We start from the raw sequence: 16040 nt of genomic DNA, 5'->3' as shown, positions 1-16040 counted from the left end.
AGTAAACAAATTCTGTAGTATATTTAGTATCAGTTTTGCACCCGTACGAGTCGGGGTGGGTAGCTAGTTGATTATAATATTCGACTATGATAATTACATAAACATAACCACATTACGGAAGGTGTTTCAAATATCCAAATAACCTATAAATAAAAGATTCGACCGAGTATCGCTAACGTGCTCATCAGAATTATTTCCATTTCCTTCCGTTCCGTTACTTTGTCATGGATCCTATGCTCAGAACCTTACCAAACTTTCACCAAACTACCCTTGAAGTATATATTTTATAATAAAAAAAGAATCATCAAAATTGGTTAACGTGATTTTCAGTTATTCACCTATTTGTCGCGCATATACATAATGCAAATTTAAGACTTATGTCGTTTTCATACGGATACCATCATCGGAAAGAAATAAAGTTAAAATGGGACCCCACGGTAAGCACTACCTTTCAAACAAAAAAAATTTTTATCAAAATCGCTCCACCCAGTGAAAAGTTTTGAGGTAACAAACATAAAAAAAAATACAGACGAATTGATATTAACCTCCTCCTTTTTGAAGTCGGTTGAAAATATAAGACCAGATGTGACGATACCGTTATTGGACATGTAATGGCGCCTCTGGGGTAAGACCGATTATTTAGTAAAGTAGTAAAACTAATAGCATTGGTAATTATTTATTATAAGATTTAAATACCAGATGCATTGCTACTTATAGTAAATAATCTCCACTTCCTACGCAGAGTAGAGACTCTAGTGTGTGCTTAGCGTATAGTCCCTACATATTTCGTCGCTATATTATTGCCATAATAAAAATATTTTAAAAATGTTAAGGATTCTTATGGTTTCTTATTATTGTATTGTATATTTATAGATTGATTGTTTTTTTATTTAACTATAAATTTTTGAAATAATATAAAAATTACATTATAACATTTTTTTTAAACTTTGCAAGTGATGTTAAACAGATTTATATTATACTCTAAACACAATATATAGAACTTCTCCGCACTTTTATAGTTAAAGTTATTTTTTTGAAATGGTATATGATTCACTTCGGAACAGCCAAATTAATTTTGAGATAATAATAATTCGAACATTTAAGATGATTACATTATTCTGTGTAAATTGTATTTATTATTCCTATGAAATAAAACATTTGCGTTTTTAAGGAAATTCTCTTTAATTTCTTTGCTAGAAACTTCATAAGTACAATGAATGCGCTCTTAGTGCAGCGGCGCGACGAACAGCGCGAGCGCGTGCAGCAGGGCGGCGCGCGGCGGGAAGCTGTCGTGCAGCGGCGCGCTCACGCGTGCTAGCTCTTCTTCGCGAAATTCATTCGTGTACAGCGGTATCTCGAACCCGTGCTCGCTGGCCGCTTCTCCACCAGAGATCTGTGCGCAATAAGGTCACTTCGGTGATGCAAAATAAATTATGAAAGTTGATAAAACTTAAAGTTTATATAGAAATAAATTTAAAATTCTGATTTTGAGTTATAAAAGCACATTATTACTTTATTAAACTAAATTTAAAAGTCGTAATTTTTAATGTTCATGTCACGTGATCGAAAACACGAGCCGCCATGGTGTGACGTAAGTGCGGCAAATACGGTCAGTTCAGTGTTATTAACAGCTAAACTATATCTATCGACTTTAACTTCAAGGATTTACTTTAACTATAATTTAAAAAACTCAACGCGAATTTTATTTGCTCGTATTTTATAATTAAAATGCAATTAAGCAGAATGCCTGTCGTATTTATGAATATGGACTGTTATTTATACAGGTGTGACGTCACCAAAATGACTGACAGAGTTTTTTGCTGGAATAAAAAAGTTTAAATTTTAATGTTATTTTCGGGCAAGAAAAGGTGATTATTTTGCAAAAATATAGTTTTTGTGGCTTTTTATGAGGATATACAACATTTTGAAGTACTATTTTAAACACCGTAGAATACCCTCCCCATGGGACTAAAATTAATTACTAATATTACAGTAATAAATTAACTGTGAATTGTGAAAAATTTAACCACTATTCCAATAATCTCTTAGAAAACTTAAAAAACATTTCAAGAATATTAATAGCTGGATTCCATTAAATAGGACTGCATAGTAAGTGACTATTATTAAGTAGAGTGATGTAGTCACTTGTCATGTCCAAATCGGTGAAGTGACACATAAACAAAAATCATTGAATGTATTCGATCGGCAAGTATCGGTCGGCGACGTTACCGCGGGCACGTATCGCAGCAGCAGCGGCGGCGCGGGCGCGTGCGGCAGCGCGTCGTCGGGCGCCGCGCGCAGCCGGCCCGCGCGCCACGCGCCGCCGCCCAGCGACACGCCGCGCGCGCACACCTCGCCGCCCGCCTCCGCTGGACATGCAACCACAGTAAAGCGCTATGAGGCACCGCACATATTACGCAGCTGTCCCAAGGTCTCCTCCCACTTAAAGCTATTGGATCTCATTGCAGTTAAAGTCAGCACAGTGCAACTCTGGATTAAAATTGAGTTATTATAAACCCTGTAAATCTTAAATTTTAACATAATATTAAGTGACAATTCTTGCATTAGCATATAAGACACCCACCGGCGGGAGCGTCCCACTTGGCGACGAGTGCGAGCGCCTGCAGCGGGCACGCACGTCGCGCCGCCTCGCGCGCCCGCGCCGCGCACAGCACGCGCGCGGGCCGGAAGAACTGCCGCAAGTCGACCTCTGTTCGACCAAACATAGTGCTATTATTCTACTAGTACACAAAGAACCCGTCTACTATACCAAAATAAAGTACTAATAATTTATGGCAAGAAACATACCTAACAAGATTTTAACAAATCAAAATCATAGTGTAAATAGTACGTTTACAATATATACTCTACTTATAAAAATATTGTAATAAATGTACGGATTAAATTAATAAACAATGAAATGACGTTCACTGTTATGTTATTGGGTTTTTTTAAGAGAAATGAAGCACACGTGAGAAGTAAGCTACAATGTGATGAACTCATTCGAATCCGCTACCGGCTTTGCTTTAATACATCCATGTTATTTGAGAACAATATGCATACATAAAATTGCAAATCTTAAAACGGTAACAACATCGTTATCGGTTTTTGTTTAAGAAAACCTGTTTAGATGAATATTAATTTCTACTGTTAAGTAGTAAATATTTTGTAATTTTTCGAAGTAGATAAAATGTGTTGCAAGGACAAATAATATGCAGCCATAAGAGAAAATTGAATATACCTGCAGGCATATAGTCCTCGCCAAAGTCAGACCCGCCTGCCCTCTCGACGGCGGCGCGCGCTCGGTGGCAGAATTCTTTGATGTAAGCTTCTGGCGCCGTCGGTCCCGACCACAGGAGCTGCCACTCGTCCGGTACCTATTTATTCGGCATTGTAATATTTTCAATCGCACTTCATACAAATAACGGGTTAATTGACGTGAGATATTTGATTGGAACAAAACTTGTTAAGTTAAAAATGTGTAATACGACAAAACTTAGATGTAACATCGGCAAATTCAATAAAACCGATTACTGCCGATTTACGCAACCAATAGAAATAGTTCACTATGGCGCCATTCGACGCTATTCGTCACTATAAATTCTCGCGTCAGTTCAACCTGAGAAAGTAAGTAGATGAAAATCGACGTATCAAATTCAAAATCAAAATAAACTTTATTGAAGTAGGCTTTTATAAGCACTTTTGAATCGTCATTTTACAATTAAGTGAAGCTACCACCGGTTCGGAAAGTAGATTCTACCGAGAAGAACCGGCAAGAAATTCAGTAGTTACTCTTTTTTAACATCCAAAAAATACAACGTCATGTTAATTAAATACAATTATTTAAATTAATGTATCCTGCTTGGAAGTCAACAGGTATTAACTTCACGATTTTTTATCATCTATATAAAATTGACGAATATATGACCTAAGCATATAATATTACTAGTTATTACGTTTGTGTAAAGATCACATGAGAAATAAACATTGATAATTTGGGATAGCGTACTAATTTCGGATGTGATCGGTTTTACGAATTTTGCCGATGCTACATCTAAGTTGTGTCGTACTATAATAGTGTAGTAACCTTGTGCAGCGGCGTGTGGCTTCGCGCGCGCGCGGCGAGCGCGGCGTGCAGGGCGCGCGCGGCGCGGGCGGCGTCGAGCAGCTCGGCCGCGCACACGGCGCCCCACCAGCCGCGCGCCTGCACCGACGAACGTCTTATATTTTATTGCTAACTTACACTACAACGAAACCGTTAGTGTATCTTAACAAAAAATAAATATTTTTTTTATAAATAAATAAATATGAGACAACATCACATACATCACTCTGAACCCAATGTAAGAGCTGAAGCACTTGTGTTATGGAAATCAGAAGTAACGACGGTACCACAAACACCCAGACCCAAGACAACATAGAAAACTAATGGTAATCTACATCGACTCGGCCGGGAATCGAACCCGGGACCTCAGAGTGGCGTACCCATGAAAACCGGTGTACACACCACTCGACCATGGAGGTCGTCGAAAAATATACGTTTACAGTGTTTTATTAAATACATCAATTTGACACAGGGCTAATTAATAAGTAAAAAAAGTCGATTACCGCTACGTGTCCATACGTATGTTTAGATCTTAAAAATGAAGCAACAGATTTTGATGCGGTTTTTTTAATAGATAGAGATTACTTGAGAGGAATGTTTTTGTATATAATACATGGACAGTATAGTAATGAAATACTCATAATTTCAGAAGTGTGTAATGTAATGTCGTAAATAAACAAATTCTATAGTAAATTTAGTATCAATATTACACCCGTGCGAAGCCGGAGCGGGTCGCCAGTTTATTCATAAATTACAATAAAATAATTATACAGAGATACGTCTGACAACCATTTAGGTCACCCTTCGCCTTTGAAACGAGCTTGCTTATAAAAATAGGTGCCAGTAAACTGTAAGTAGGTACATGATGACGATCTTACGACCATGACTGAAAAAAAAGCAAATATCATGAACAACTACATACATTATTCTGATCACTTTTCGCCGTGTCGAAGTCCTGTCCCATCCAATACACTTAATATAAGAGCGAATAGTGTACCTGCGCTTGCGCATGCACTTCAACACTATAATATCTTTATACTTTCCGTTGATAGTACGTCGTGACCGAAATCGGCCATCAGTAGGAATTATTGACTGGAGTATACCTTTTCGACGTGATAGTCGGCTTTAATGAGAGGACTTCCGGACATCATCTTCTTCCATAGCGATAAAAGTGTCTTCACGGGCGTTACATCATTACTCACTTTAGTGCTCACGGTCGAGTTTATTTCTGTAAAGTAAAATGAAATGGATTTTTATAAGATTTGAAGTAGCCAAAACCCGTTAGGATGATATCAAATCACATCAAACAAAACTAAACGTGTATTTTGTAAGAGATACTTTGTATATACACAGTTTGAATTCGAAATATCTGGTATAGAGTGGCATTATAATACGAATTACTCTACAATACAATTAATTTCGCAGTGTTCAGTATATTGCGAAAAAAATATTTTTCATGTAAAAACCTTTTACCTCTTAAGCCTGTAATGATATTGTCGGCGGCGTTCTTCTCCCACGCCACGCGACAGTTGGCCGGCAGTTGCAGCAGCTCCGGTGAGTCGATATCGGGCAGCGCCTCCATTGCTGTTACGTAGTCCTAATGAAATGTGTTTTAAGTGTTTAAATAATCTAAAAGCTGAGAGTATTTTTTTTACAATATGCTATACTCCTTGTCTTTATTACAGATTTCGAAAACCCCAAAACACTTTTAATTACGCCTCGTCAACAATAGTGCTATACGTAACCGTTTTCTGAATATTGTAAACGGATGTCAGCGAATCTAAACAATTGGAAGATATCTACATTCTGCTAATGAGCTGCAATCTACAAGAAACAGTGAGTGTCGAGCACCGACCTGCAGGCGGTCGCTGCGCGGCCAGGGCGCGGGCGGCGCGGGCGGCTCGCGCAGGCAGCGCCGCGCCAGCGCGCGCAGCACGCTGCGGTCGCGCGGGCGCTCCACGCGCGCCGCGTACAGCGCGCCGCACAGCTCGCGCGCCGCGTCGTCGCCGCCCGCCGCGCGCGCCGCCGCCGCGCTGGCGCTCACGTCGCCCCACTCCCAGCCGTACCACTGGCTCCACCCTGCGACACGGGCCGTGAGCCGGCGGGCAGCGCAACGCGCACGCGGCCGGCGCGCGAGGCTCACCGTGCGGGATGTAGGCGCGGCGCTCCTGCACGAGCGCGTGGAACAGCGCGAGGCCGGCGAGGTGGCGCAGCAGCGGCGCGTCGGCGCGCAGGCGCGTCCACGCGCTCAGCGTGCCGCACGCGTTGCGCTTCACGCCCTCCGGGGACTGCACATGGACATTCATATTTCAAACGACAAGTTAGCGTGTCATTTTACCCTGTTAGAAATTAGTAAGCATTTGTCAAACATGTACTTCTAATTTTCTTAGCTGTAAATATTTTAATGCTTTTCCAATTTTCTCTAAATATAAGCTGGTAGGTGGTTTTAAAATGAACTAAATTTTGCACTTACTTCTAGGATGACTTTGACACAGCTCGTGGCTAACGTCGATGGAATGTCTCGATCTTCCGCCAGTATCCATAATCGAAAATCATCACTAAAATCACTCGCCTAAAATATAAATTTTATGAGTTACATATTATGTTCGCGCATATTTATGTTTTTAGGGCTTTGTGCAAGCCCGCCTGGGTAGGTACCACCCACTCATCAGATATTCTACCGCTAAACAACAGTACGCAGTATTGTTGTGTTCCGGTTTGAAGGGTAAGTGAGCCAGTGTCACTACAAGCACAAGGGACACAGTATCTTAGTTCCCAAGGTTAGTGGCGGATCGACGATGTAAGGAATAGTTAATATTTTTTACAGCGTCATTGTCTATAGGTGATGGTGACCGCTTACCATCAGGTGGCTCATATGCACGTTAGCCAGCCTATACCATAAAAAAAATTGGTCATAAGCCATGTGCGATATGTATATTGCATATTTTATAATTCCACTTTTTCGGGGTTTGTTATCGGCTTATGATTCGTATTACTAGAACTAAACGTGTTTTGGATCCACTTACCGGTCTCTTCGACAGTGCAACAACGAATGATAACAGATCGCGTGTAAATGGCGAAGCGCCGACTCTTATAGCGAGCCAGCTTCCACCTCGAGATGTTTCCAAAGCCGCTTCCCACACACTCATTCCTTCATCGATGCCCACCTGAGTTATAATTAAGAGTCGGTTTTTTTGCCGAAAACAAAAAAGGTTCTTTATTGTTTCACGCTGTAACTTAATGTTGTCTTAAATTTTCGCGATTATTACACATTGAAATAAAACTAGTTATAACGGATTTGAATCGCGTATATTAATTATTTTTAACATACCGACGTTTCGATTACTTTACAGCGTTCGTGGTCACGGTGGTGATCGCGAACGCAGAATGACCGTAATATACGCGATTCAAATCCATTATAACTAGTTTTATTTCAACGCTGTAACTAACTGTTAACATTTAAGTCGAGAGTTCGAACGGAAGCCGTAAGACCTAACGACAATTCTGGCACCATCCAAGAATTTACACTCTACAAATTGTAATTTATGAATTACTTTAAAAATCGAAAATTCGATATCCGAAGTACGTTACCGTAGTGAGCGTACGCGAGTGCGCGTGCGCGTGCGCGGCCAGCACGTCGTGCGCGTGCGCCGCCAGCAGCAGCGCGGGCCGCGCGGGCCGCGACCACTGCGCCGCGCGCTGCGCCGTGTGCGCGCCCGACACCGCGCCCGCGCCTGCGCCGCACACCCCACACTTAAAGGCTCTCACTCCGAAAGCGATCTCGGTAACTTGTAACTATAGTCTGTTCGCGTTAAGAATGCAGTGAGTTGTCATTGTTCACCGGCACCTTTGACCAATCAAATCTTTTCAAATTACAAAGTCAAGTTCACATTGAACAGGTAAAGACATACGTTCGAACGTGATGGTTGTGGATTTAATTAATTATTAACTGATATTTTTATAATTTAAATTATTTTTTTATTATTATTAACTGATATTAAAAAAAAAAATGAATACCACACCACTTTGTAAAAATAAAAGTGCGAGAAATGCTGCCACCACGTCTTACAAGAAGAAATTGCCATGTGGGATTTAGATAATGTTATGGAACTCGCTGCAGAAAATTCTTTTATTATAAACACTAACGACGATAGTAGTAGTGTAAGTAATAGTGATTAAAATATTAATGACTTAATTTCGATTTTTTACGTAAATGTGTTACTTACTAACTTAATACTTTTTAAATTAATTACACTTAGTCTTTAATACAAATATAATTTGTTGGAATTTTAACACAAATATACATACACCTTTACCCTTCTTTTAAAAAGATTTGATTGGTCAAACAATGACAACTCACTGCATTCTTAACGCGAACAGACTATAGTAATAATTCATTAGTACTGTTGCTTAGTTTTAGTCCGTTTCCGTACCTAGCACGTGATCGACAAAGGATACGATGGCCCGATACGTGCTCTCCGGCCGCAACGCCGCCACCGCGACGACGCACTCGAACGGTCCCAGATTAAGCTTACTGAGCACGTGTAGATCTCCCAATTTTTGAAATTCCAGCCACATGTCGGATGTCCCGAGGGAGAGGCGATTAAACAAATTTTCATCCTGAAGCTGGTCATGATTCGTATTTTAGGCATGTTACATAATGCACCGTATGATGATTTACTTTAATGGACAATTTAATGGTAGAAATACCTTTATTTGTGCAACTCTCTTGACACACTCGTCTGTTAACCACTGGAACTGAGTTTTCATTGTTCTTACGAGATCTTTATCTTCTATGAGATTAAAGTTTCCGATAAATATTTGCCAAAGCTGCAACGATAACAAAAAAATATAACTTTAATATACATAGATTTAGAGATTTATAAAACATACAATAATTTATCTGTAAGAAATTTACTCATTATAAATAAATAAATAGAACCCGTAACCGATGCCTCCACCAGACAAAGGTTTCTTCTGTAAGGAGTCATTTTACAACTGATTCAACCACACTGCCATATTTATGCAGATTTCTTCACCACAGTACGAATTCAAAAAACAAATTTTTCTGACTTTCGGTTAGTGTCCACGTGTTTCAATAACGTGCAACTAACTTACTAACTGATATGACAACGTATAATTGTTTAAAAGAAACAGTATTTGTAAGAAGAATTACCTTTTCCGGAATAAGATTGTCGTAGACCTGGCGCAAGAGATGCATAACCACGACATACTTGTCTTTCTTGTGCAGGCTCAACAGCACGCGCTCTATGATTCGTCTCGTGAAGTACTTTACAACTTCGTCATTATTTATATTTTTTGGATTATTCTGAAATCATAAGCCTATTAATTACCTATGATATTTTATTCGCATAAAGAAATATACTCCACTCCATCTATGATTCAAACAACATGGCAACGAGCCATGTTGTTTGAATCATAGATCGTAGATCAGTTTGAAATGTAGATCCTACTTAGTAAATAAATAATAAAATTCAAAAAACGTCCTGCTTGAAAATAAATAAATATTATTATGTAATGTTTAATATTGTGTTGAGTAGCACACATAATTAATTAATGTTATTTAAACGTAAAACTCAAATGTATTGATCGGCATAGTTTGTCATACTACACAAATAGTAATACAGCACATCGATGACGACATCACGACACGTATGTACGTGTGCTGCACGCACCTCCTCGCGCGCGACGGCTCCGACGAACACGTCGAGCAGCGCGTCGGGCGGCAGCGCGGTGACGAGGCGCGCCTCGAGCGCCAGCGCGGCGGCGCGCGCGGCGCTGGGCGCGTACGCCTCGCACGCGGCGCGCGTGTGCGCCTCGAGCGCGCGCGCCTCGCTCAGCGCCTGCGAGATGGTGGCGCTCGTGCTGCGCGTCTTCTCCAGCGCCGCCAGCAGGCTCGCGTCGTGCAGTATGTCCGCGTTGCCCGACAGGTCTCTTAGGAGGTTTTCCTGACAGACGTTTAAAAAATCATATCACTCTTCGTTGTACAGCTCTCGGGTATTACATACATTAGTAACACTGTCGATATTTTGTTAATGCAGGTGAGTTTTCTCACCTGCAACTCGAGCTGTCGTTTCTGCAGCGTGGCCTTCGTTAGTTTAATTTCCTTGGATTTTTCTTTCATATCTGGATTTTGTTTATAAAATGCGCCGTGCACCAGTTGATCTGGAGTTACATGTACAAGCATTACAATGTCGTTACGGTTTGGGCATATCGGTGACGAGCGAGCGGTGCTGTGTGTGCTGAGCGCCACGTACCCACGAGCGCGTGCAGGCGCGCAGTGAAGTGCAGCGGCGCGAGCGCGGCGCGCACGTGCGGGGCGGCGGCGGGCAGCGCGGGGCGGCGCGAGGCGAGCAGCACGCGCGCGCGCCCCGCCGCCGCGCCGCGCAGCGTGGCCCACCACCACTCTTCTATGCACTCGACCTCCGTTATGACGAGGGTGCGACCCAATCTAAAAAATATGTTGACAGAATTAGGCAGAGAATTTCAATAGGACATGATCGACATTCATTCAGAACCGTTGAGGGTTCTCGTTTCATTGGATTCTCGGTTCTTGTGTAAATAAAGTCAGCGTAGCGTTCGTAGTCGTTCAAAGTGTATTTTGCAAATTCAGCGTAAATCAATTTTGAGCATATAAATTTAATTGAATTTCAGCAGAAATCAAATGTAAAACGTGTACCTGAGCGCGAGGTGCAGCGCGGTGGCGAGGCGCGGCTCGTGTTGCGGCACGAAGTCCGCGTGCGCGAGCGTGCTGCGCAGCCACGCCTCCGCTTCTCCCTCCGGGTCCACGAGCAGCGGCGTCAGCCACGACGACTGCTCCAAATACTGCAAAAATAATAGATGTAACACAATTTTAAATATAATCAAAAAATCAAAATCAAAAAAAAACTTTATTCAAGTATGTATTTTACAAGCAATTTTGAATCGTCATTTTACAATTAAGTGAAGCTACCACCGGTTCGGAAAGTAGATTCTACCGAGAAGAACCGGCAAGAAAGTCAGTAGTTACTCTTTTTTAACATTTAAAAAATGCAAAGTCATGTTAATTAAATACAATTATTTGAATTAATATATCCTGCTTGGAAGTTTTAAATTGGTTGGAACTGCTTGGAATTTACTAAACGGCAAAGTTAAAAATGTCTGCGGAATTTTATTATAGAAACGGATACCTTGTCCCAAGAAGGATTTATTGACTTTGCGGAGGCGGAAACTTGGCGTTATAAGCTTATCCTTACTCCTAGTGCACATACAATGATTATCACTGATTTTATCAAAGTGATCAATGTTACTGTGAATACACATAATATTGTTGTAAATATATTGCAAATATAATTCTGTATTATGCTATATTATTTATATAAGTAACGATACGTGCAAATATTATTATAGATGATTAAAATAGATATGTATACGATACATTTTCAACAAAAAATCTTTTTTACGATACATATCATACGATAAAAAATATCCAATTACCTGATCAATGAAAACGGCATTTTTGAACGCAGATTGGTCTGAAGGTAGGCCATTTGCTTCCCACTTTAACTGCTTTTCAGGAGTTGACAAGAAATTTATCAGTGAGAACGATGCATCCTCGAGGTTTATTAATGAGCACCACTTTGAAAGGTAGTTCCTGAAATGCAACATCACATTGTTATATTATTATTGTTATGTTTTACATCGTGATGGGGAATCTGGATTGGATGTAAAGAGGTTAAATGTTATTAAAAAAAAACCTTTATATGTTTATAAATTGGCTAAAGATATTATAAAGAAAATATTAGTCTAGATAGCAAATATAAATTCCTTTTTTCAATTACCGAGCTTGCGGTTCGGTCAGGTCAGGCAGGAACGTGAGATATCCAGCCGCTAACAGCGATCGTTGACTCAATTCCAATATTTCGATTGTAATATTTTGCAGCTGCAACAATTTTTTTAAGGTTAAACCTTATTTGTTAAAGTACTTAGTACTTTAAAGTACAAGTACTCTTAGAGTACTTTTGAGAAAATTTATAAATAGGTATAGTAGGACACAAATTAGATGTAGCATCAGAAAATGCAATGGAATGAAATTAAAACCGATTACTGCCGATTTACACAACCAATAGAAATATAGAAATAGTTCCCTATCGCGCCATTCGACGCTATTCGTCGCTATAGATACACGCGTCAGAGAAAGCAAGTGCATGTAAATCCACGCGTCAAATTGACGAATATATTACGTCATATGATATTATAAGTTATTACGTTTGTGCAAAAATAATATTCGCATGAGAAATAAATATTGATAATTTGGGATCGCGTACTCAATTCGGATGTGATCGGTTTTACGAATTTTGCCGATGCGACATCTAAGTTGTGTCGTACTATAAGAATGACACAAAGTAAGTAATTCCTACTGATGGTTAAAGCTACGCATTGATAACTGGTTTCCCTCACATCAGTCTCCCACGAGTCGTACTCGTGCGCGAGCCGGTCGAGCAGGTCGCTGGCGGCGCCGATGGTCTGAACGGCGGTGCCCAGCCGCAGCTCGATGGCGGCCGCCTCACGCGTGTGGCGCCCGAGCTGCTCCTTCAGCGCCGCCACGCGCTCGTCCACCGTCGCCAGCCCGCTCGACAGCGCCGCCAGCTCGTCCTCCGCCCGTTTGAGATTCCTGCTCGGAGACCGCGTATCGTATTAGGGCAGTGAGACTCCAAGCGAGGAAACTACTCGTACAACAACAACAGCCTGTAAATTCCCACTGCTGGGCTAAAGGCCTCCTCTCCCTTTTGAGGAGAAGGTTTGGAACATATTCCACCACACTGTTCCAATGCGGGTTGGTGGAATACACATGTGGCAGAATTTCTATGAAATTTGTCACATGCAGGTTTCCTCACGATGTTTTCCTTCACCGCTGAGCACGAGATGAATTATAAAGACGAATTAAGCACATGAATCAGCGGTGCCTGCCTGGGTTTGAACCCGTAATCATCGGTTAAGATGCACGCGTTCTAACCACTGGGCCATCTCGACTCTCAATACTAATATATAACAATACAAACGACTCGTAGTCGCGTGGGTACCCGTGCAGGTGTCGCTGGCGGTCCTGCAGCGGGCGCACGCGGGCGAGCGCGCGCGCGTAGTCGAGGTTGGCGCGCACCCAGGCGGCGAGCGGCGCGCACGCGGCGCTGGCGCGGCGCGCCGCCGCCTGCTCGAACGACGCGCCGCGCCGCTGCAGCAGCCGCTCCACCGACTGCGCCGCCTCGGGGCTGATCTGCCGCGCGTCCAGGCACCTGTGAGCGTAGCGGCTGGTAGTAGCTTATTATGGACCTTCATACTTTATAACTTAAATGTTTACTTCAAATATTTGACGACCTCCGTGGTCGAGTGGTGTGTACACCGGTTTTCATGGGTACGCCGCTCTGAGGTCCCGGGTTCGATTCCCGGACGAGTCGGTGTAGATTACCATTAGTTTTCTATGTTGCCTTGGGTCTGGGTGTTTGTGGTACCGTCGTTACTTCTGATTTCCACAACACAAGTGCTTCAGCTACTTACATTGGGATCAGAGTATTGTATGTGATGTTGTCTCATATTTATTAAAAATATATATATATATATATATAATTTACAATTAAGTAATTCGTTGTTGGAGCTGAGGAAATCACGGGCTAAGGAGTCCTTTAAATATACGTATATATAATCATATATAATGACGAGAGGCTACCGTATGTCTTCCTTGACGCCGCGCTTGGAGAGGAAACTCTTCATGGAGTGCCAGGACGTGTCAGCGATTCCCATGAGCCGCAGCACGCCCTCCAGCACGTCGCGCACCACGTCGGGAGGGGCACGCAGGGAGCGCACCTAGCATTCGTGTATGTACTGTTATTCTCCCTTTTTTAATGTATTTGATAATAACTTTGTGAAAGTAACGTATATTACGCTTTATTTATTACGCAATAAGATCAACTGAGCTTGTATAATATAATGAGGAAATAATTTTATTACAATTGCAATTATTTATATTTTTACTATATTATTACTACGAATAAATATCCAGACATATGCTCGCGAACGACTTATTTAACCGCCAAGTGTGAACAGAGACACATGCTCGTCGCGAGTTCCGTGGCATAAGATCCACCTTAATATACAATTACTTCTTTATTAGTGTCGGCTATGCCGAAGTAAGTAGTAATGAACCACTGACTTCACTCAGAGACTCGGGCTTTATGTCGCCGACCGCCGCCCGGGCCGCTGCTATGACTGGCTCCACTGAAGCTAATTCTTCCTCAATTTCTTTTTTTCTAAGAAGAAAAATATCGATTTTTGAATAATTCTTACCCATATAAGCTATTTGAATGTTAGTCAAAAGTATCTCACTGAATTTGTAATTTTTCATTTTCCAATTCAATATTCTTCTTCAGTTGATACATTTCCTCCTTCTTATCAGTGGTAGCTCGCACCGTGGCGCCAATCTGGTCCAGAGCTTGGTTTGCTTTTGCCTGTTTCTCTGACAGCGCCACCTCTTGTTCCGCTGCCTCGTCTTGCAGCGTCGCTACCTCACTACGAGCGCGCCGAAGTGCTTCAACTCCCGCCTGTCGATTTAAATGTATTTATAAATGTCCATAATAACGCCCATACATCGCTAACTTGTCTCACATTAAACTCACACATAAGGTATCGCGTCGTTGTAGAAGGGCTTGTTTTTTGATATTGAAAATTTTGTAGTACGTCTTTATAAAATGCATATACCGAGAGGGTGTACGCACTCGTTCTGCGTCTAAACTCTTGTATATATCAACGAACCCTTGTACTGGAATGCTTTTCATATCATCTTGAGACATTTCTAGAGCATTCTCTTTCGACAACCTAAAAAATATCCCATATTTTATTTAACGCTAAGTCATTTATTAACATACAGTTATAAATTGGATGATGCTAACACAACAGACGCAATTTATAACCTATATTAATATAACTGAAATTGATAAATAACCCTCCACCCTCCAACATGGAGATATGTCATAGGATGTATGTAAATGAATGAATATCCTATAATGCATTATAATAACGTGTAAATTATAATGTTCACATTTTTTGTTATGATTAGTTTAAAAAAAATTTTAGTGTTATGTGTAGAATGGAATAATTAGGCTGAATCTTTCTGCAAAAAAAAGTCATATGTCATGAGAGAAATAATCAGGTTAATAAGGGATTGAGAAATATAATGGCGAATCATTATCAAGTCCGAATTTATTTAAATCTAATAAAATTACTATAGTCTATATTTCCAAATTTATGGGATATCTAAGGCAAAAATAATATTACGCCTCAAAATAAACTATTTAGCTGTACGGGTGAAGATGAAAGCGAAGCCTAAACATAATTATAGCATATATATAGTTTTATTATTAAAACATACACACACACACACATGAAATAATATTCAAATACACGTGCGTAATGTGCTGATACACTACCTCTGAGCTCGCAACGTGGTGCAGTGATCACACAGTGTGCAACAACGGAATGTACCTCTGTGTCAGAAGTGCCGGTATGTCTTTCAAGGTTTCGTCCGACCAATGAGAGAGCCAGCATATAAAGTTATTGTTGTATAGCAGCGGATAGGAATCTAGCAACTCGGTCAAATTATCCTGGTCTTTGTCCAAGCAGATCATTATACCTAAGTTATTTTTCATGTCTGAAATATTGTATCAAACACTCAAGTAAAATACACTATTAATAAATATTTTGTATCAATGATAGAGAAACTTACAAAGACGAGACATGAAATTACTATATTAAAGTTACGATAAACAATCGTAAAGTAATAGTACTTATATCATCATCATTAAATATTATAAAACAAAGTTGCTATGTATGCTTGTATCTTTAAAATTACGTTACGGATTTTGATGCAGTTTCGTTTTAATAG

General features: G+C 40.8%; 1 protein-coding gene across 1 annotated transcript in view; it reads right to left on the bottom strand.

Moving 5' to 3' along the window:
* Positions 1 to 1169: 1169 nt before the first annotated feature.
* Positions 1170 to 16040, bottom strand: part of LOC124544223 (cytoplasmic dynein 2 heavy chain 1) — a 61104-nt gene continuing 46233 nt past the window's right edge. Inside the window, exons 50-77 of the mRNA XM_047122688.1 lie at positions 15641 to 15806; positions 14776 to 14974; positions 14486 to 14700; positions 14313 to 14409; positions 13830 to 13966; positions 13189 to 13398; positions 12566 to 12779; positions 11947 to 12047; positions 11603 to 11759; positions 10806 to 10951; positions 10384 to 10577; positions 10182 to 10291; positions 9802 to 10074; positions 9282 to 9434; positions 8816 to 8935; positions 8539 to 8731; positions 7697 to 7839; positions 7132 to 7272; positions 6579 to 6677; positions 6249 to 6393; positions 5961 to 6184; positions 5579 to 5702; positions 5209 to 5333; positions 4088 to 4204; positions 3242 to 3377; positions 2585 to 2710; positions 2230 to 2369; positions 1170 to 1393 (exon numbers count right to left, since the gene is read on the bottom strand). Of these exons, the coding sequence (XP_046978644.1) occupies positions 1226 to 1393; positions 2230 to 2369; positions 2585 to 2710; positions 3242 to 3377; positions 4088 to 4204; positions 5209 to 5333; positions 5579 to 5702; positions 5961 to 6184; positions 6249 to 6393; positions 6579 to 6677; positions 7132 to 7272; positions 7697 to 7839; positions 8539 to 8731; positions 8816 to 8935; positions 9282 to 9434; positions 9802 to 10074; positions 10182 to 10291; positions 10384 to 10577; positions 10806 to 10951; positions 11603 to 11759; positions 11947 to 12047; positions 12566 to 12779; positions 13189 to 13398; positions 13830 to 13966; positions 14313 to 14409; positions 14486 to 14700; positions 14776 to 14974; positions 15641 to 15806 (4373 nt within the window). The 3' untranslated portion in view covers positions 1170 to 1225. The remainder of the gene's footprint in view (positions 1394 to 2229; positions 2370 to 2584; positions 2711 to 3241; positions 3378 to 4087; positions 4205 to 5208; positions 5334 to 5578; positions 5703 to 5960; positions 6185 to 6248; positions 6394 to 6578; positions 6678 to 7131; positions 7273 to 7696; positions 7840 to 8538; positions 8732 to 8815; positions 8936 to 9281; positions 9435 to 9801; positions 10075 to 10181; positions 10292 to 10383; positions 10578 to 10805; positions 10952 to 11602; positions 11760 to 11946; positions 12048 to 12565; positions 12780 to 13188; positions 13399 to 13829; positions 13967 to 14312; positions 14410 to 14485; positions 14701 to 14775; positions 14975 to 15640; positions 15807 to 16040) is intronic.

The sequence above is a fragment of the Vanessa cardui genome, chromosome 4, assembly GCF_905220365.1.
Source record: "Vanessa cardui chromosome 4, ilVanCard2.1, whole genome shotgun sequence".
In the NCBI taxonomy this organism is placed as follows: domain Eukaryota; kingdom Metazoa; phylum Arthropoda; class Insecta; order Lepidoptera; family Nymphalidae; genus Vanessa; species Vanessa cardui.
Note: the sequence above shows the minus strand (reverse complement) of the source record. Positions and strands in the feature narration are given on the sequence as shown.